We start from the raw sequence: 22,899 nt of genomic DNA, 5'->3' as shown, positions 1-22,899 counted from the left end.
TGGGCAAATACAATACATGAGTTTTAATTATGGAGGCATGTATTATTTTAAAACTATAATGGCTGAAAACTGAGAAATAATGATTTTTTCCATTTTTTTCTTATTCTTCCTGTTAAAATGCATTTACAGTAAAGTGGCTCTTAGCAAAATGTACCCCCCAAAGAAAGCCTAATTGGTGGCGGAAAAAACAAGATATAGATCAGTTCATTGTGATAAGTAGTGATAAAGTTATAGGGTAATGAATGGGAGGTGAACATTTCTCAAGTGAAAACGACGGAATGCGAATGGGTTAAGGCCATGTGTACAGTGAGGCAATGCAGTGCAGTGTAGCAGCTGCTATGTAATGCGGCTTACCTCTCTGCAATATACCGCCTATCTAACGTTCACAGTGCGGCAGGAATATTGCGGTATAATGGGTTGCAGCATCCTAATGCAGTGTATGCAATGCGTTACTGCTAAACGCATTATCAGTAAAAGTGAAGCATACTTTTCCTTGGCGGTATGCTTCACTGTACCCGACACAATGTGAGCAAAATGTGTGGTGCCGCTGTCCCGTTCCATTGCATTGTGTTCCTGCTGTAACAGGAAATGCAACACAACGACAACTGTGAATGTAGCCTTGCACAAATTTTCTTTGTACATAAGTAGATCATTGAACAAGTACATTTTAATGAAAACAAAAATGTCACCTGATGCCCTGCTCATAGCCTATGTCACCGGTGTAATACAGCAAGTGGATGGAGCTACAGTACCTTATTTCCCCATGAGAGATCCTTTAACAAACTGGACTGATTATTAATTACCCTATTTTTTAGACTATAAGATGCTCCAGAATATAAGACGCACCTAGGTTTAGAGGGCAAAAACCAGGGGAGAAATATACTAAACCCGGTGCGACCATGTTCCAGGAGCATCTTGTAGATGTTATACCCCCTCCCCCCCCCAGGTATTGTGTCCTCCTCCTGTCCCCCGCGGTGTTCTCCTCCTGCTTTCTCAGTGTCCTCCTACTGTCCCCCTCAGTATTCTCCATGTGTTTTCCTCCTGTCACCTTCGGTGATCTGCTCCTGTCCCCCTTGTCCCCTGCTCCTGTGCCCTATTGTCCTCCTCCTGTCCCCCAGTGTCCTCATCCTGTCCTCCAGTGTCCTCATCCTGCCCCCCAGTGTCCTCACCCTGTCCCCCAGTGTCCTGATCCTGTCCCCCAGTGTCCTCATCCTGTCCCCCAGTGTCCTCATCCTGTCCCAAAGTGTCCTCATCCTGTCCCCCTTTGTGTACACCTTTGTGCCCTGCTTTGTGTCTGCCTCCATGTCCCCTTGCTGCGCTTTGTGTTTGGTAATTACCGGCAGTAGCTGCTTGTATCACTCACCTGACCTAAGGGTGCCCGTGGCGAACAGCAGCTCATCTCTCGCTCATTCCTTCCCCCTAGTGTTGGTCACATGCGTAATAACAGAAACAGGAAGTGCCAGCACTAGGGGGAAGGGGTGAGATAGAGAGTAGCCGCTGTTCACCCCGGGCACCCTCAGGTCATGTGAGCGATACAAGCGGCTGCTGCCGCTAATGCCGCTCAGGTGTACAGCAGCTTCCCGGCATTCCAGATCCTTAGTGATGCCCGAGCTACCGCTGAGCATATTGTTGGTCACTCATCATTTGGCTACATCTTACCACACGATTGTCGTCCAACATGGAGAATTCTGTCTTTTGTCAGGCCTCTTTCACAGTAGGACATTGCGTTTCAGTGCGACGTTAAGGTCGCACAACGTGGCCCTAACGCAACGCATATAGACTTTAACTTTGATGTTTGCATTATGCGTCTTTTGATGCGCCGTTTTCGTCGCACAGTGATGGAACGAAAACAGCGCATGCGTTTTACATAAAAAACATTACTGAGCATGTGCAACACAAATAACGCAGCAGATTTATTGCTAAATGCACAGCATGCAGCACTTTCTAATAACGCTACGCGTTACACACAAATGCAACGTGTGCACTGTGAATGTCGCACAGACTTAGTACTGCTGTGCGTTAGTCTGCATTGAAACATTTTCTAACGTGCAACTTTAACGTCGCACTGTGAAAGAGGCCTCAGACCTTTCAAACAACTTTTGTTTTGTGTGTGTAAGAGGTTTAAAATAATATATGAAACAATAGTTAAACAACGATGAGGTGACAAGAATTCTCAAATTAATTTGTCAGTTGATTAAATAAACCAGTTATCATATATCATATACATTTACTTACCAAATTCATGAGGGAATTCTTCACACAGAATGGCAATGGATGTACTCAGGCCTTGCAGGGGGGATTGTGTGAATGATGCTCCAATAGCAAGCCCATCAATAAAGTTATGCAGACCATCACTCACAGTGATCATCCATGCCAGCGTTCCAATGTCTCTCAATGGTGTCCATTTCCTTGTTCTGAAGCAGTGATCACCGGTATCTGAGTCCTGTAAGATACATCAGAAATCGGTAAGATCTTACTTCATGGAATTCACATTGTAGTTTTAGGGAGGGTTCACACTTGTCTGCATAGAATATTTTCAGACACTATGCGCTTTTGTCTTTATTTCATCTTATGTGTTATTCAACAGGAGCTAATGATTGTCAATGAGAAAGCGCACAAGTTGTGCAAAATTATGAAGCACTGCTGTGGGTTTTTTTCTTGCATGCAAATTTTGCATTTAAAGGACACCTGAAGTAAGAGGGATATGGAGGCTACAATGTTTGTTTCCTTTTAAACAATACCAGTTGCCTGGCTTCCTGCTGATCTTTCATGCATCAGTAGTATCAGAATCACACCTGAAACAAGCATGCATCAAATCCAGTCAAACATCTGATATGCATGCTTGTACATACCTGCACTGTGAGGGATATGGAGGCTGCCATATTTATTTCCATTTAAACAATACCAGTTGCCTGGCATGCTGCTATCCCTTTGGCTGCAGTAGTGTCTAAATCACACACGTCAAACAAACATGTGTCTAAACCAGGATCTTGCTTATTAGTTCCTTGTGATGTGCAGGCAAAGATTCATATACATAAGATGTGTTTTTTTATATTTACAATAGGATAAGGCCCTGTAAGTTACATGTAAGTTACCTAATAGATTGTATACTTCAGAGCAAGATCAAGAATTGCAAACATCTTTAAATGAAGGTAATGTCTTTATAAAACAAGGCATTTCGTGATCATAATTTTACAAGGTTACGACCTTTCATGCAAAATGTTATTGGGTTTGTGTGTGACTGTGACACATTTTTTTTATTTTACCTGTACAACTTTTTGCCATGACAGCAGTTTCCAATGATATAAGCAAGTTTACACATTTGCCAACACATGCAGAATGCTGTCATAACTATATATATGCTATAAAAAGGTTTCTGTCGTCTATAACCATGTAATGGTTTATTGCAGACCATTTTGTCAGCATTAACTAAATCTGTTTTAAAACTTTAATTATAGCAGTTCTTTAGATCCCACCTTTTTAATTGCTTTTTGGGAAATATAATAGCTGAAAAACTATTTCTTAAACCATTGATTAAGGGAAATACTATTTCCTTGCCTAAAGATGAACAACAACAATAACAATAACAATAATATTTATATAGCGCTTTTCTCCCTGGGGACTCAAAGCGCTGTGACCCTGCATTATGCAGTCTCAAAGGCTCGGGAAAAGAGGTGATTTTTTAGCCTTTTTTTAAAGCTGTCCAGAGAAGGAGCCTCTCGTACTGATTGTGGAAGTGAGTTCCATAGAGTAGGGGCTGCGTAGGAAAAGGCCCGAGCACCAAATGTTAAGTGTATCCTGGGAATAACCAGCTTCATCTTGTTGGCAGAGCGGAGGGTGCGTGGAGGGGCATAAAGTTCCAATAGATCCGCTGTGTATTTGGGTCCCATGTGGTGTAGAGCCTTGAATGTCAGCAGGCAGATCTTAAAATTTATTCTCCATTTTACTGGCAACCAGTGAAGAGTTTGCAGCACTGGGGTGATGTGTGAGCTGCGGGGGGCATTGGCTAGGAGTCTGGCTGCAGCATTCTGTACTAGCTGTAAGGGGCGCAGAACATTTTCTGTAGATCCGATGAACAGGGCGTTGCAGTAGTCTAGGCGGGAGGATACAAATGCATGAACCAGGACAGGTAGGTCTTCAGCTGGGATAAGGTGTTTGATTTTCGCTATATTTCTTAGATGGAAGAAGGAAGACTTGACGACAGCTGATATCTGCTGTTTGAATTTTAGATTTCCATCCAGGATCACCCCAAGGTTTCGCACAGAGTCTTTATACTGTACAGTATCTCCCCCAATTGCTAGTTTGAGGTGGTGAGCATTTTGAACTTTATCCATCATGTGTGGACCACCTACCACCAACACCTATGTTTTGTCAGAGTTCAGCCTCAGCCAGCTGGTGTTCATCCAATTTTGTAAATCCACTAGACACGCATTTTTGGATGCTGATGGGTCTTGGGTGCCAGGCTTGAAGGACAGATACAGTTGTGTGTCATCTGCATAACAATGGTATCCTAGGCCATAGTTCTGGATTATTTTGCCCAGTGGGAGCATGTAGACTGCAAAGAGTAATGGTGATAGTACAGAACCCTGTGGAACTCCATAGGGAAGTGGCACTGGATTAGAGTAGTGTGTGCCCAGACATACTTGCTGTGTCCTGCCAGATAGGAAGGTCTAAAACCAGCTAAGAACAGTACCCCTTAGGCCACAGTAATTCTTCAGTCGCTGGATTAGTATTTCATGATCCACAGTATCAAATGCTACAGACAAGTCAAGAAGAATCAGAATTGAGCAATCACCCTTGTCCCTTGCAGTAAGTAGATCATTCATTACTCGGACTAATGCCGTTTCAGTGCTGTGCCTTTTCCTGAATCCTGACTGAAAAGTATCACAGATGTTATCTGTAAGCCTGGCTTCTAGCTGGTTGGCGACTGCTTTCTCGATAACTTTTGATAGGAATGGTAAGTTCGCCACAGGTCTGTAGTTGGTTACAGGATCGGGATCTAGTGATTGTTTCTTCAAGAGGGGTTTTATGATTGCTTTCTTTAGTTCTTCTGGGAAAAGTCCACTTTGCAAGAAGCACTGAGTGATTTTGTGAAGTGCTGGCCTGATCAGCTCTGGGCACTGCATTAAGGATCCAGTTGGGCCAGGATCCAGGTTGCAGGTAGTGGGGCGGAGACTTTGAATGAGAATTCCAAAATATTCTTCACTCACACACAAAGACTTGCTATGGTGGTACGGTAGTAGGCAGATGCAAAGTCCAGTGGTCAATTGTTGTTGTTGGTGTAATGCTGGCACGGATGGTAGACACCTTGTTTGTGAAGAAGGCAGAGAATTCTTCACACCTTTCCCTGGAGAATGTGGTTAGGGCTTTTAGGCAGGAAGGGTTGCAGAGTGATTCCACTTTGTGGAAGAGTTGACCAGCTCTGTTGTTGGCTGTAGATATTTTGTGCGAGATAAAGTCTGATTTTTTCTTGGTTATTGCTTGTTGGTATTGTCTGAGGTGTTGAACTAGGCTAGATTTGTGCTCCTCAGACCCTGATTTACGCCACTGTCTTTCTAGTCTGCGCCCTTTCTTTTTCCATGATGGTTTTGTCAAACCAATTAGCTTTCTGCTTTTTGGTTGCTGATTTGGTGCGCCATGGGGCAATACTGTCAAGTGTCTCATATATTGTGTTGTTGTACTGGGTTACTAGAGTGTTTGGTCCATTTGACTGTGGAGCAGATTTGTAAAATCCAGGTTGGCAGTTATCCTCTCTGGTGTTAATTTATTCTGGGGACGGATTTTGATTGTTTCTTTAGGGAGCTGCTTGATAGGGTGATGTTCAATAGTAAACTGTAGTATGTGATGGTCTGACCACACCACTGGGGTTACTATTATGTTACTAATGTCCATTCCAAGGTGGAACAGTAAGTCTAGCGTATGCCCTCCTCTGTGGGTAGCAGATTTTACAACTTGTGTGAAGCCTAGTCCACCCATGAGATTTATTAGTTCATTTGCATTTTGTGATTGAGTGTTATCAGCCCAGACGTTGAAGTCACCAAGGATGATCCGTCTCGGATAAGACAGAGTCAGCATTGCCAGAAGTTCTGAGAATTCCTGTAGGAATGGGTCAGCATCTCCGGGGGGACGATAAACCACTAAAATTTTGAAGCCTTTACCAGCTGAGATCTGGGCACCTATACATTCAAAGGACTTTGTTGAGCCAGAATTCAGGGCTCTGAGCTGCAGAGTTGTTTTGCCACAAATTGCTACACCCCCTCCTCTGCGGTCTCGTCTTCCCTCACTTAGGACTGAGTAATTGTATGGGATGGTTGATTCCAATGTGGGACCCGCATTGGCATCAATCCAGGTTTCAGTGATGCATGAAAAATCGCATGTCTGAATAAGGCCCCGTTCACACTTGCGTTTTGCCATGCAAACGGACCGGATCCTGATCGGATCCTGATCGGATCAGGACCTGATCCGGATCCGGTCCGTTTGCATCAAGCATGCATCAGGCTGCCATCCGGATCCGTGGGCAAAAAATAGCGAAATTTAAATAAAAAAATGTTGGGGTCAGTAGAAGGTGCACCTGGTGCACCTGTAGAATCAGGTTCCTCCGCTGTAGCCCTCACCTCCACGTCCGACATTCTGCCAAACAGCTCCAGCACGTCTGTCACTGCTGCTCCACTCCAGACATGCTTGGCCCATGTGTCCCCATCCGAAATGGCCGCTTGGATACGCATAGGATGTGGGGTAGAACGTCAGGTGTTTGTAGGCAGTGTGTTCTGTGCCTTCCGTTTCCCATTGGTTTCTGTGTTCCGGATGGTGCTGTCAGGCTCAGGTCCGGCTCCGGTCCGGGTGTGTGGGCCGGAGATCCGGGCCCAAAAAATAGCGCATGTTGGAAAAGTGTCCAGAGTCCGGATCCGGTCCGGCTCCGTACTGTACGGAACGGACACCTGTGAACGTCCGCATAGCCTTTGCATTGCTATGCGGAACGTAAGTTCCGTTTGTACAGTATACGGTCCGGATCCGGCCCGGTGAATCCGGACAGGGAACGCTAATGTGAACCGGGCCTAAGGTCCGCAATAATGGCTGTCTTATTGTTTATAGAGCGGGCATTGCAGAGCAATGCGGTGACTGCATGGGGCTTAGCATTGGCGACTGGGTTCACTGCCGGGGTGTTACTGCATCCCTGACTAGGGACATGGTAACCTTTGCTACTTTCAGCCTCTGATTTCCAGTAAACGTCACTGGAGATCGCTGGAAAGTTCTTTTCCTTGAATGGGCCTGGGTCCCTGAAGTTGGACTGAGTCTGAGTGTGGCACTTTTTATGGGCCTGGCCACCTTTTTTACCTCTGTGCGTTTTATTTAAAATCCCTAGAGATTCCAGCAAATTAGCTTGTTTTTTCCCAATGTGAGATGCAGCTCTTGATGGCCTGAGAAATAGTAAGAAGCTGGCCGTATAGATTAACATTGCTCTTTGGGAAGGAATGGGTTAAGTAAGCTCTTCCTTTGATTGTTGTTGTTTATTAGTGGGGGGTATACAATAGCAAATGTTGGCCTTGAAAATCTGTTAGAAGAGGTGTGAAAATTCCATTGATATGCAGAGCATGGGGTGCTACTAAGGTTTACTTAGAAAGGCAATGGAGTCAATATAATTTCAGCCTCTGAATGCATTTAAAGTATTTGTACAGTCTGCAAAAAACGGATTGCCAGTTGGAAGATATTACTGGTGTTTGGGAAGGAGGCTGAATTCCCTTACCTTGGTAAGAGGACTTGGGAAGGTAGGAGATCTGCTTGCTGTGTTGCATGGACATGCGTTTTGATGTGTTGATCTGTTTGAAGCTGTGAACCTCCTGAGTATCCAGGTGGAGGAATCCTATTCCATTGTGTGTCCTTGTAGGAGTAGAGAAGGCTTTTGTTTGTGTGGCTTTTCAGCTTCCCATGCAGGACTCCAAAACCAAGATCAACTACACATGACTTTCATGGTGAGTACAATCCAGCTTGTAACTTAGCCATCCATAAACTTCCACGTTTCCCAGAAGGTTCCAGTTGCAGCCAGAGATTTCATGGTGCAGAATCTCTAAGTATTTTTGTTCCTTCTGTGCCTATATGTGATTAATGCTTCCCAGAGCCGAGACAAGGTGTGGAGCAGGTAAAAAAAGAGGCTGCCATCTTGAGCACGCTCAGTAATGAGTAATGAAATGTAACCAAGGATTGAACTTTATTCCAATTAGTAGCTGATACCTCCTTTCCTGTGAGAAATTGTTACCTTTTCTCAAATAGATCATCAGGGGGGTCTGTATGGCTGATATTGTGGTGAAATCCCTCCCATGGTGTGATGTCATGACCTAGGTCCTGACAGTTTACTGTCTGTGAACAGTGTTGCATTGTGGAAAATAATGTCTGTTTTCAACTGCCAAGCAACCAGTATCATCCTCAGTGCATATGTATGTCTATAAAAACAACCTTTTAGCCTATCATATTGTTAGGGGGTGTGGTCATCGATAATGACAGTTGGTGCTGTCTGTTTTTTTTTCATGTCTGCAAGCAGTAATAGTAAAGATGATTATAGGCAGGCTGATTGTGGTTCAAACAATATGAACAAAATGGCGAATATCAATCATTTATTTTTTAACTTTACAATGTATTGATTTATTTTTACCCCCATTTTGCTAAAGTTCCACTTTTAGCTCTGTCTGAACTTTGTATTGCCCTGATTAACTTTTCTTACTTGTTTTCTTGCAGGAAATGTTTTCAAATCTTATAAATAAAATACCTTTTCTGTTGCCCTAGGCTGTCCCCAATAAATTTCCTTTTCTGTTGCCCTAGGCTGTCCCAAATTTACTTAAAATTTATATTACTTTTCTTACTTTTTAAAACACACCTCAACTGAGAGGGATATGGAGGCTGCCATATTTGTTTCCTTTTAAACAATGCCAATTGCCTGGCTGTCCTGCTGATCGTCTGCCTCTAATCCTTTTAGTTATAGTCCCAGAACAAACATGCTCTAAAAGGGCCCATACACTGGCTGATTTCAGCCATCGATCGGTCGATCGATACTATAGAATCGATCGATCACAAATCGATTTTATCAAATTCCCAGATCGATGTGTGGCCGATTTCGATCAATTTGATCTATCTGACAGGATGGAAAATCTAGGTCGATCTGCTTCTGGCAGCAGATGGATGGCCCATAGAGTTGCATTGGATCTAATGGTCCAATAATGCATTCAGAGTGATTTAATTCTGAAATCTATTGGAAATCTGTTCCTGGTGTGTGGCGCACATCGGATAGATTCCTTTTCAGATCCAACTTGACAGGCATCTGACAGAAAGCTATCTGATGATCAAATCTGCTGCAAATCTATAAGTGTATGGCCGCCTTAACTGAAGTCTGACTAGATTAGCCACATGCTTGTTTCAGATGTGTGATTTATGCCTGGTACACACAATGCAATTTTCCTTTTTTTGGTGGTCGAATCTATTATTTCCAATAGGTCCGATCTGATTTTCAATCATTTTTCTGATTGATTTTGTATAGACGTGATTGGAAAATCGATCACAAAAAAACTATTGGAAATCAGATCGGACCTGTCGGAAATAATCTATTTGACTGTCAGTTTGACAGAAAACTGCATTATGTGTACCAGGCAGGCATTAGACACTATTGCAGCCAGAGAGATCAGCAGAACTGCAAGGCAACTGGTATTGTTTAAAAAGAAAAAATATGGCAGCTTCCATATCCATCAGTTCAGGTGTTCTTAAACACTTTTTCAGATGCCATGTACTGAAAAGGTATTTTCAAAATAAAATGAGAAAACAGATGCTATAGACTAGAGGCTGTGAACCAGATGAAACCTAGATCATATTTAGTGGGAATGTCCAACTACCTCTATCTACTGATATGAGATAAGTAAACTTTGTAGCCAAGTTCTGAATCAATCTATACCAAAGTAGCCTTCTATATGTGCATTGCTTTGTGGTAATCCTTAAAGAGACTCTGTAACAAAATGTTCAGGCTTATTTCTTCTATCCTATAAGTTCCTATACCTGTTCTAATGTGGTCTGTCTTACTGCAACCTTTCCTACTTGCACAGTGGCTATATTATCTCTGTTATATAATCTAATCTTCTTTCCTTTGACGGCTTTGTCGGACTCAGGCACTCAGGCAGGAATGTGCTGCTCTGCTTGTGATAGGTAGAAGCTATACACACCCTCTCCACGCCCCCTGCAGGCTCTGTATGAGTCACAGACTGAACTTCTCTCAGCCTATCACATGCTGGTTAGCAGCCATGTTTTTTGTTTGTAAACACTGCCTAAAACTGGCAATTACAAGCCAGGATTGCAGCAGGGAGTGGCAGAAACAGCACAGAGGGACCCAGGAGAACATAATGAATAGAATGGTATGCTTTTTATTGTAAGAATTGTATCTCTTTAAAGAAAACCCGAGGTGGGTTTTAAGAATCCTATTAGCACACAGAGGCTGGTTCTGCATATAATCACCAGCCTCTGTTACTATATCCGCTCTACCGTCTCCTCCATAGCGCCGCTACCCGCCTGCGTCCCTTCCCTCCAATCAGCTTACAGGGGCAGGGAGGGAAGGGACACAGGCGGGGAGCGGCGCTATAGAGGAGAAGGGGGAGTGGCGGAGATTAACAGTCTGCATGTAAACAGCCTGCTAGCGACATGCTGCGTGTGGCTAGCACGGCAGTTTGATATATGGGGGACAGCAGAGCGCGGGGGGGCTGGGAGGAACAGTATAGTAACAGAGGCTGGTGATTATATGCAGACCCAGCATCTGTGTGCTAATAGGATTCTTAAAACCCACCTCGGGTTCTCTTTAACTAGCTGTTTCCTTACTCTGATTACATTGCTCTGACAGTGAAACTGTCAACTGTCTTTGGTAGGATTTGGGGCTTCATATTCATAGAGTGCTTGGGTCCCCATGTAAAACTCTCACCAGTGGTCCAAGCAACTCAGTTACGCCACTGGATCTAGCATATTGCATTCGCTGCTATATCATATTTTTTGATAAGCAATGATTACAACCCACTCTTTTACTGACACAAGTAACAAGTGGAATTTTACTAACATTATGTTGAGTGAAAAATATTGGGTCATATGCAATTCACTTTTTCACCTGAGTTTTCTCCTAGGAGATCATTTTTCAAATTCTTTTAAAATAACTTTCCATCACCTTTCAACTAAAACAGTACCAAAAACTAAATGAAAAGGTACTATTAAATTTATGTTTAGTATTTTCTTGTTTATTGGTGGCTTAAAGGGAATTTTATTAACAAGTTTAAAAATATCACCTAGAAGAAAACTCAGGAGAAAAAGTTAATTGCATACAGGCCCTTGTCAATAAAGTGCTTTTTAAACCCCCAGCAAGCAATACACAAAATAATTTTGATGGTACTTTTTATCACTGGTTATGGTACTTTTTCAATTGAGAAATGCTGAAAAGTTATTTTAAAGAGAAGGTGAAAAATTATCACCTAGGAGAAAACCTAGGAGAAAAGGTGAATTTGCATATGGGCCATTCTCTGTCTAATGTGATAATAGGGTCCCTGCCTTTGAGAAAACTTGGTCTCTACGGTGGAACTTTTGGGATGATATGGGCCTTGCGTATAATTTTTTGCATTTTCTAAACTGGTAGCATATATTGTCTTACCTCTCTGAACTAATATAACCACCACTTGTTTTCCTACAATGATTGGTTTATTTTTATCTAATATTAAAAGTCAATTCACTGCTGTGTTTAGCTTTTGATTCCCGCATGCGATCCATGCATTGCGTTTATGTTTGGGGGAAAAAAAGAGAAAAAGTCTCCTGGGAAAAAAATATAACTGGATCAGGACCCTGGTGTCTGATGGGCTAACAATCAGCTTTGCATTATAATATCCACGAGAACAAATTTAAATCCATAAGCTAATGTACAATGTATACTACTCACGGCGTAGCAATAGGGGGTGCAGAGGTTGCGACCGCATCGGGGCCCTTGGGCCAGAGGGGCCCTTCCTCAACTTCATTATTAGCGCTCTATGGGTCATGTGCTCATAATCATCACTTCTCTATATACTTTGAATAGCGTTAATCATTAACAAACTATTCCCCATCCTCTTCTTGCACCTCTGACACTGTATTTGCCATTGGCAGTTTTTGGTGCACCGTATCAATTGCTATGTATAGAGTGCTTGGGGGACCCCAATGTAAAACTTGCATCGGGGCCAACAGCTCCTTAGCTACGCCACTGATAATACTCACATCCAAAATAATACTCATGTACTTACACCTATTTATGCTCAATAAAGTACAGCGAGATAAATGCAAAATATATATTTCTCATAAATAACTTTTTTAACTGATATTATAAAGACACGCATTAAAGTAAATCTTGCAGCGGCCAGCTGAATTGCTCACACTGATGCAGGTAACACACATCCCCCTACTACTGACGTTAAGTTCACATTGAATCCGTTGCAATACCAATGCGGCACATCGCAACGGGTTTCAAAATGAGCATTTTTCATTACTGTGCTTTGCAATGCGTTGTACTCCATTGACATTAATTTGTAGCATCTAGTGTTTTTACAATGGAATAGGATTCACCACCCTCCGCCTCCACGCATAGCAATAGAACGCGTTGTCAGCTGTACAGCTGAAACACATCTGTATAGTCCGGCCCAGCGATGTTGTACGAGGAATCGGCCTTTAGATCTGAACTCAAGTGATAATATTATCTTGTTTATGTTAGCTTAGCAGCTATACAGCTACAATTTGTAAATATTGCTGTACAGTGTATCAGCTAGCACAGATAGCAGACAGTGAAAGTTCTCTGCTGTTTTAATGTACCCAGTGAAAGTTCTCTGCTGTTTTTACCGAGTACATTAGAAAATATAAATACAGCAGCTGTGCAATAAAATGCAATTGTAGCTTTCAGAACATATAAACTGTACTTTGTTGTACTTTGTAACTTTGTAAATGGACAATAACACTTGTGCAAAAAAGCAAATATGATAACTGTATGAGTAATACAAAGTAGGAAAACATGTTTTTATTGAATATAATGTCACAGTTTAATCCTGCTTTAAGTAGTAGCTGGTCCGTGTATTGTCCTACAGCAGGCAGTGGTGCAGCAACAGACAAGCACAACAGATCTATGCTTTCAATTCACATAGACCCATTTAGATGTGTCAGTTGCCATTCAGTCCGCTAAATGCAGTACTGAACATTTTTCCAGACAGTAGGGTTTGTTCCCATTTAAGAGGTGAATCGTGCCAAAGGGCAAGAGCCCTTCTAGCCTGCTACATATTTCTTAATTTTCTGTGTAGGTGAGTGTAACCTTTAGTAAAGGTGTGCTGTTGTTTTGGAGAGTTCTATCTAAGCTTCTTTTTCTTACCTTTGATGAGACCACACTGACTTGATCAACGGGTATAACACCATTTACTTCAGTTATAGCTGGATTTGCAAACATAGCTCCATTTGTAGTTTTACACTGATGGTGTTCTGAGTGTATTTCTTGAGGAGGCTGGTCAAGGTCTAAGTGGTTGTGAAGCCCCTAAGAAAAAAATAAGAAAGGTTTGGGAAAGATCCCAGTACACAACATTTATAAAACAAGCATTTGTCTTTATTTACGTAATCAGAATTCTGTTATCCAAAAGAATCAACCAATTTTCCTCTTGCTTTATTAACCACTTGAGGACCGTAGGCTTTACCTCCCTTAAGGACCAGACCCTTTTTTCCATTCAGACCACTGCAGCTTTCACGGTTTATTGCTCACTCATACAACCTACCACCTAAATGAATTTTGGCTCCTTTTCTTGTCACTAATAAAGCTTTCTTTTGGTGCTATTTGATTGCTGCTGCGATTTTTACTTTTTATTATATTCATCAAAAAAGACATGAATTTTGTCAAAAAAATGATTTTATTAACTTTCTGTGCTGACATTTTTCAAATAAAGTAAAATTTCTGTATACATGCAGCACGAAAAATGTGGACAAACATGTTTTTAATAAAAAAAAAAAAACATTCAGCCTATATTGATTGGTTTGGGTAAAAGTTATAGCGTTTACAAACTATGGTGCAAAAAGTGAATTTTCCCATTTTGAAGCATCTATGACTTTTCTGACCACCTGTCAGGTTTCATGAGGGGCTACAATTCCAGGATAGTATAAATACCCCCCAAATGACCCCATTTTGGAAAGAAGACATCCCAAAGTATTCACTGAGAGGCATAGTGAGTTCATAGAACATTTTATTTTTTGTCACAAGTTAGCGGAAAATGACACTTTGTGACAAAAAAGAAAAAAAAAGTTTCAATTTCTGCTAACTTGCGACAAAAAAAAAATGAAATCTGCCACGGACTCACTATGCTCCTCTCTGAATACCTTGAAGTGTCTACTTTCCAAAATGGGGTAATTTTTGGGGTGTGTTTACTGTCCTGGCATTTTGGGGGGTGCGTAATTGTAAGCACCCCTGTAAGCTTAAAGGTGCTCATTGGACTTTGGGCCCTTTAGCGCAGTTAGGCTGCAAAAAAAGTGCCACACATGTGGTATTGCCGTACTCAGGAGAAGTTGTATAATGTGTTTCAGGGTGTATTTTTACACATACCTATGCTGGGTGGGAGAAATATCTCTGGAAATGACTTTGTGAAAAAAAAACAATTAAAATCAATTTCTGCTAATTTGTGACAAAAAATAAAATCTTCTATGAACTCACCATACTCCTAACAGAATACCTTGGGGTGTCTTCTTTCTAAAATGGGGTCATTAGTGACTATACTGTCCTGGCATTTTAGGGGCCCTAAACCGTGAGGAGTAGTCTTGAAACAAAAATGACCTGTGAAATCCTAAAGGTACTCATTGGACTTTGGGCCCCTTAGCGCACTTAGGGTGTAAAAAAGTGCCACACATGTGGTACCGCCGTGCTCAGGAGAAGTAGTATAATGTGTTTTGGTGTGTATTTTTACACATACCCATGCTGGGTGGGAGAAATATCTCTGTAAATGACAATTGTTTGATTTTTTTTACACACAATTGTCCATTTACAGAGAGATTTCTCCCACTCAGCATAGGTATGTGTAAAAATACACCCCAAAACACATTATACTACTTCTCCTGAGTACAGCGATACCACATGTGTGACACTTTTTTGCAGCCTAGGTGCGCTAAGAGGCCCAACATCCTATTCACAGGTCATTTTGAGGCATTTGTTTTCTAGACTACTCCTCACGGTTTAGGGCCCCTAAAATGCCAGGGCAGTATAGAAACCCCACAAGTGACCCCATTTTAGAAAGAAGACACCCCAAGGTATTCCGTTAGGTGTATGGCGAGTTCATAGAAGATTTTATTTTTTGTCACAAGTTAGTGAAAAATGACACTTTGTGAAAAAAAAACAATAAAAATCAATTTCCGCTAACTTTTGACAAAAAATAAAATCTTCTATGAACTCATCATACACCTAATAGAATATCTTGGGGTGTCTTTTTTCTAAAATGGGGTCACTTGTGGGGTTCCTATACCGCAATGGCATTTTACGGGCCCAAAACCGTGAGTAGTCTGGAAACCAAATGTCTCAAAATGACTGTTCAGGGGTATAAGCATCTGCAAATTTTGATGACAGGTGGTCTATGAGGGAGCAAATTTTGTGGAACCGGTCATAAGCAGGGTGGCCTTTTAGATGACAGGTTGTATTGGGCCTGATCTGATGGATAGGAGTGCTAGGGGGGTGACAGGAGGTGATTGATGGGTGTCTCAGGGGGTGGTTAGAGGGGAAAAGAGGTGGTTAGATGCAATCAATGCACTGGGGAGGTGATCGGAAGGGGGTCTAAGGGGGATCTGAGGGTTTGGCTGAGGGCGTTCTGAGGGTGTGGGCGGGTGATTGAGTGCCCTAGGGGCAGATAGGGGTCTAATCTGATGGGTAGCAGTGACAGGGGGTGATTGATGGGTAATTAGTGGGTGTTTAGGGTAGAGAACAGATGTAAACAATGCACTTGGGAGGTGATCTGACGTCGGATCTGCGGGCGATCTATTGGTGTGGGTGGGTGATCAGATTGCCCGCAAGGGGCAGGTTAGGGGCTGATTGATGGGTGGCAGTGACAGGGGGTGATTGATGGGTGATTGACAGGTGATCAGTGGGTTATTACAGGGAAGAACAGATGTAAATAATGCACTGGCGAATTGATAAGGGGGGTCTGAGGGCAATCTGAGCGTGTAGGCGGTGATTGGGTGCCCGCAAGGGGCAGATTAGGGTCTGATCTGATGGGTAACAGTGACAGGTGGTGATAGGGGGTGATTGATGGGTGATTGATGGGTAAAGAGTGGGTGTTTATGGTAGAGAACAGATGTAAACAATGCACTTGGGAGGTGATCTGACGTCGGATCTGCGGGCGATCTATTGGTGTGGGGGGGTGATCAGATTGCCCGCAAGGGGCAGGTTAGGGGCTGATTGATGGGTGGCAGTGACAGGGTGTGATTGATGGGGGGCAGTGACAGGGGGTGATTGATGGGTGATTGACAGGTGATTGACAGGTGATCAGTGGGTTATTACAGGGAAGAACAGATGTAAATAATGCACTGGTGAATTGATAAGGGGCAGGTTAGGGGCTGATTGATGGGTGGCAGTGACAGGGGGTGATTGATGGGTGATTGACAGGTGATTGACAGGTGATCAGTGGGTTATTACAGGGGGGATAGAGGCATACAGTACACAGGGGGGACTGGGGGGGGGGGGGGGGGTCTGGGGAGAATCTGAGGGGTGGGGGTGATCAGGAGGGAGCAGGGGGCAGTTTAGGGCATAAAAAAAAGAATAGCGTTTACAGATAGTGACAGGGAGTGATTGATGGGTGATTAGGGGGGTGATTGGGTGCAAACAGTGTTCTGGGGGGTGGGCAGGGGGGGGGGGGGTCTGAAGGCTGGGGTGGGAGATCAGGGGGTCTGTGGGCAAAAAAAAAATGTGTGGTGTATACTTACTACTGCTTCCTCCTCGCTGGTGGTCTCTGGAACAATGAGACCACGAGGTGAGGAGGAAGCGTGTATAAAGCACTTTGTTTACCTAGCAAAGTGCTTTATACACTTAATTTAGCTTGATTCCGGATTTCCTTCGCCCGCCGGCGCTGCTAATTGGCCGGGGGCTGGAGTCTAAGTCCCCGGCCATCGATCCCCGGCGGAGTATCGCATCACGGATGACGCGGTCGCTCCGCCCATGCCCGTACAAGGACCGCCACCTCTGTGCATGAGGCGGTCCTTGCGGGATCCACTTTCCGGCCGCCCCTGTGCAGTGGGCGGTCGTTAAGTGGTTAAGGGAGATCCTTGCTGTTATAAAGCAATAAGGCAATCAGAAGGTTCCTTCCCCAGGTACTTTCACCAATCAGCAAAGTCAGTTAACCCTTTGCACAAATGCTAATGCAAATGCTTTCATCCAAATCAGTCACCCAGTTACCACTGCTATGGAGGTGATGTGCCTGGATCTGTGTGCTTTTACGGATAAACCTTATTATAAATAGCAGTAATATAGTACTCTTACTTCTCCATAGATGTTCAGAGCCATTTTCAGTATTCTCTCAACGAACAGCAGAACGTAGAATCCTCCAAAAATAGCCACTGCTTTTGAAATGTAATCATCGTGTTTAGGATCAAATCCTAATGCCTGAAACAATATAAATAGTTGTGTGCTTAAAGTGAACCTGTACCCTGGATAAAACTTCACCTGAGTTAGGATTATATACCCATCATTTATCTGTGATGTTCTTATCCATCCTGAGATATCGTCACTACCTGTCTTGTACTACCTGTCTTATATTATTATTATTTAGTGTTTATATAGTGTTGGCATCTTTTGTCGCGTTTTACAGAGCATGCAACCTTGTCAGTAACTGTCCCTCAGAGGGGATCGCAAGCTATTCCCTACCATATATCATAGCCAATTTTAGAGGACAGCCAATTCACTTATCTGTATGTTTTTGGGATGTGGGAGGAAACCGGAGTTTACGGAGGAAACCCACTCAGACCTGGTAAGAACATCCAAACTCCCTGCAGATAGTGCATTTGCTGGGCTTTGAGCCCCAGCACCCAGTGCGTGCAGGTGGGAGTGCTATTGATTACGCCAGTCTGCCTCCCAAGTGGGGTAGTGGATAGCACATAATTTAGCAATAGTAGCTTCTCCTTGCACTGACTCTAGTTGAATCTAGAAGGATAAAAGCCTATTTAAAAAATCACAAGGGTGTATTGCAGCCCAAAAAATTCAAACTTTATTCTAAAGAGTAGAAACATTTTTCGTAAAAGTCATATGTTAAGTCATAAGTTACCGTATAAGTCAGCCTGATGTATAAGTCAAATCCAATATTTGACCCTCTTAAGCTAGAATTTTTATTGATGCAAGTCTACCCATCAAAATGAATGGCTGCACTTGGGGACCAGGAAGAATTAACAGCTGCACTTGGGGACCAGGAGGGGTTACTGACTGCACTGCACTGCATACAGTATTGCATCCATTAACCCCTCCTGTCCCTTAAGTGCAGCCAATACCTCATCCAGGCCCCCATGTGCAGCAATTATTCCCTTCCCTTCCTGCAGCTCAGTATTTTTCCCCACCCCTTTCCTTGTTAATTCGTGTGGCCAGGACTTTCAGACCAGTGGTTTCTTGACATTTCCTTTATCAGGAAAGTGTCACTTACCACAGGGTAAATTGCTGCAAATGGGAATGTCACTAATAGTACACACATTATTCAGTGTGCTCATTGTGGCTTGTGACTTGTATATAAGTCAACCCCTATACTTTTACTTTTTCTAGACTTATAGTCCAGTATATATGGTAATTTTCATAGATTTGTAGGCTTGAGAGACACACATTAATAACTATATATGAATATTGCACAAGGATGGTTTGTGCTTGAGAAAAAAAAATCTGTAAATTATGGCAACTACACTAGTCTGTTTCGAGCGTGAATTGCCCTTCATCAGACTTTGCAAACAAAACCTCCTCAAACTGATCAATCAGAATCCACTCCCTAGTAGCTTGTAACGATTGTGGAATTCTCTCCGTGATCAGCGCACAAGACGTGCGCTGACACTGCGAAAATCCTCCACAAGCGTGTAATTTGCGGGAACCCAGCAGAAGGTGCAATGCACCTGTAGAGGGAAATTCCTGTCGACAGATGGAGCTGTGGAGTGCAGAGGAACAGCTCCTCTGCCCTACCACACATGCCAGACAGGAATTGCACGAAGGGAAGAAACGCAGGGCAAGATAGCCCTGAAAGAGAGAGATCAAAGCGACAGAGGGTATGTGTGTCCACCAAACTAGTCGCCACCCTGCGACGATGAAAACACAACCATGAAGACAAAGTGAGAAGGCAATCGCCAGGGATGGCGATTGCTAACAGCGATACAAGACCGAATAAGCACAGATGATGAATGTATGTATGTCCACCAATCTAGCCGCCAACCTGCGACGGTGGACACACAACAGAAGAAACCAAGTGAGAACGCAATCACAAGAGAAGCGACTGCGGAAGAGAAAGAGCACAGGGACAGATTGTATGTGTGTGCACCAAACTAGTCGCCCACCCGCGACGGTGCACACACAACAGCAGATATGAAACAGGAACGCAATCGCAAGAGAGGTGATTGCCAGAGGTGACACAAGGCTACAGCAAGGCAGAGCACGAGAGTAGCAAAGGCACAGCAAATCATACAATAATGAGATAAGGAAAATAACAAATGCTAGCTAACACCGCACTCATTCGCAACAGTGCACGCGTTTATGCGCGGTCTCCGCGTGTTAAGCACAACAGAGACAAGCACGCCTAACTAACCACGGACAGACAAACCTAAAACAGAGGACGCGAGCGCTTGCTTAACGGTTACCTCACCGAGCCTTCAGCAAGTGTTCGTAGCAGACAAGACAGATACACGAAAACAGGAATAAACGAGAGATAGGATCCACAGCACTAGCGCTAGGCGAGTGCGATCCTGGCAAGACAGAACAGATAAGATAGCTGGTAACAACCGCTGCTCCAGCTATACTCCAAGAACAAAGATCAGAACGACTTCCTGTCGACCACCGCTGGGACAGGACAATCGCAACAGACAAACAAAACAGATATGCAATCCTAACTGCACTAGGGAAACTGCCTAGTGCAGTTCCAGGAATTACTCTAGGCTAATCTTCAACAAAGAGCAAGGCTGACACTCCAGGCGAGTGTTACACAGGAACTAACTCTTATGACCAGCCAAGGACTCTGGGAAACATAGCTCTTTATACTGCCAGTCATCAAAGGAGGCAGGTAAGGGATTTGCATAACGAGTGTATGCAAATTCCTCAGCAGCAGAACAGACCAGAAACTTGTAATGGAAAAACAGGTCTCTCTTGCAGAGACCTGCAGCCCACAGTCTAAAGGAATGGTCAAACAGCTGTCTGCCCGCGCATCCAGCTGAGCGGATCATTACATAGCTGCATGGCTATTCATTATCCAACCATTGGCGCAGTGCAGGGTTCCATCTGTTTGGAATGGATGGCCCTTTTCTACATTGTAGAACTTGGATTCTAATTGGTCAGTTTGAGGAGACTTCATTTGCAAAGGCCTGATGAAGGGCAATTCATGCCAAAATGGACTAGTATTATTGCCTTAGTTTGCTAAATTTGCGAAAAAAAATAATCTCAAGTCAAAACCATCTGTGTGCAATTTTCATATAGTTATCAGCAATGTGTGTCTCTGAAGCATACAAATCTATGAAAATTAACTTATGAATTTTACAAAAAACATTTCTACTCTTTGAGATAAATAAAGTTTGATTTTTTTGGACTGCAATACATCCTAATGGTTTCGTAAAGAGCCTGTTATCCTTCTTGATTTAACTAGTGGTGAAGTGGAGTGTGGTGGACTACTCTAATGAGGATATTTTGACATTATTATTTTGATAGACTTTCTCCCAAATACATAAACACCTTGCACTGACTCTACCCTCTTCTGTAAACCATGTTATCTGAAGACACCAACAGGCAGAAATGAATTGTTACAAGTTAGAAAATGATACAATACAGGTCATTTTCAGAATTTGCAGATAGCAAGATGGCAGCTCCCATGGCACTGAGAAAGCACATTCTGCAGCTCTAGGACAGCCTGCTCTGATTGACAAGAAGAAAACATTTATTGGGCAGACCAAGAATGGTGGAAGGATAGTTAAGCAGTGAATGACAAGGCGTGAGTGCTCAGCTGTTTTGCAGAATTATTCTGCATATCAACTCACTTCCCATACAATTCTATGGGCCTACTCACAGTACTGCTTTGTAACAGGTTGCATTATTCTGACTCGCGGCATATAGGCTTTGGCCCATATGCAATTCACTCTTTCATCTAAGTTTTCTCCTCGGAGATAATTTTTTATCTTCTATTTAAAATAATTTTCAGCATTCAGCAATTTAAAAAATACGAAGAGTAGGTGAAAAACCACTGTCAAGATTATTCAGATTATTTTCTTGCTTGCTGGACCTATTTGCAATTCACTTTTTCTTCTGCATGTTCTCCTTGGTGATATTTTCAGAACTTATCAATAAAGTACCGTTTAAACCATTAGCAAGGAAGAAAATACTCCAGTACATTTTACTAAAACCTTTTCACCTACTTTTTGGAACATTTTCAGTTGCAAAGTGTTGAAAAGTTATTTTAACCTGCTGAGCGGTCTGGACGAGCTCAGCTCGTCCAACACCGCCAGAGGCTGCCGCTCAGGCCCTGCTGGGCCGATTTGCACGAAATAAAAAGCAGCACACGCAGCCGGCACTTTGCCAGCCGCGTGTGCTGCCTGATCGCCGCTGCAGCGCGGCAGCGGCGAAAGAGGGTCCCCCCAGCCGCCCGAGCCCAGCGTAGCCGGAACAAACAGTTCCGGCCAGCGCTAAGGGCTGGATCGGAGGCGGCTGACGTCAAGACGTCGGCTGACGTCCATGACGTCACTCCGCTCGTCGCCATGGCGACGAGGGAAGCGAAACACGGAGGGCCGCTCATTGCGGCCTTCCGTGTTATCTCTTGCCGCCGGAGGCGATCGGAAGATCGCCTCCAGAGCGCCCTCTAGTGGGCTTTCATGCAGCCAACTTTCAGTTGGCTGCATGAAATAGTTTTTTTTTTATTTAAAAAAAACCCTCCCGCAGCCACCCTGGCGATTTAATCAGAACGCCAGGGTGGTTAAAGAAAAGATGTAAAATATTTTCCTAAGAGTAAACTCAGGAGAAAAAGTTAATTACATATGGGCCTTTGGCTCAGCTGCATGTAACACTCATTACGCATGTGTTGTGCAACTGACCACTGTGAATCCATCCTAAGTGTGACATGCTTTTTAAGTCTAGTAGAAGCAGTAAAGTATTATACCCCCTCTTTTCCTGGGAATACATGGTACGTTTTGCCGCTCGATTGAGCCATTTAGATGGCTCGACTGATAATTTCCGACATGTCCGATATCCCGCCCGATCGTTTACGCACTCGATAATGCATAGGGAAAAATGGGAAAAGATAAGAAAAACGAATGGAAGATAAGAAAATCGCCCGCATAATCGAGCGCGGAAAATGATCGGGCGCGAAATCGAGCTGCAAAAACATACTGTGTATTCCCAGCATAAGTCATCAGTAAAAGTAAGAAGTTTTGAATCAGGATGATACCATTTATTTGCTAACGTAAGAAAATAAGAGTAAGCGAGTCTGATGAAGGCAAAATAGCAGAAAGGTTAATCCTTTTTTTTAAGCTATAAATGGTATCATCCTGACTCAAAACTTCTTGCTTTTTAATTCTTACATTTTGTACGTGAAATTCTTAGCAGTTTTGATATATTAAAAAACAGGCTTTACTATGTCCAGACTTCTGTTTCTGTTTTAAATTCATAGCACCTGCCAGTGGGTCTGTGGTTGGAGAGCTGAGATAGCAGTT

General features: G+C 43.2%; 1 protein-coding gene across 1 annotated transcript in view; it reads right to left on the bottom strand.

The window, feature by feature from the left end:
- Nucleotides 1-22,899, bottom strand: part of SLC39A8 (solute carrier family 39 member 8) — a 74,200-nt gene that overhangs the window by 6,324 nt on the left and 44,977 nt on the right. Inside the window, exons 5-7 of the mRNA XM_068270756.1 lie at nucleotides 17,513-17,635; nucleotides 13,388-13,546; nucleotides 2,236-2,443 (exon numbers count right to left, since the gene is read on the bottom strand). Of these exons, the coding sequence (XP_068126857.1) occupies nucleotides 2,236-2,443; nucleotides 13,388-13,546; nucleotides 17,513-17,635 (490 nt within the window). The remainder of the gene's footprint in view (nucleotides 1-2,235; nucleotides 2,444-13,387; nucleotides 13,547-17,512; nucleotides 17,636-22,899) is intronic.

Source organism: Hyperolius riggenbachi, chromosome 1 (assembly GCF_040937935.1).
Source record: "Hyperolius riggenbachi isolate aHypRig1 chromosome 1, aHypRig1.pri, whole genome shotgun sequence".
NCBI lineage: Eukaryota > Metazoa > Chordata > Amphibia > Anura > Hyperoliidae > Hyperolius > Hyperolius riggenbachi.
The sequence above is the reverse complement of the archived record's forward strand: the minus strand, read 5'-3'. Positions and strand labels throughout refer to the sequence as shown.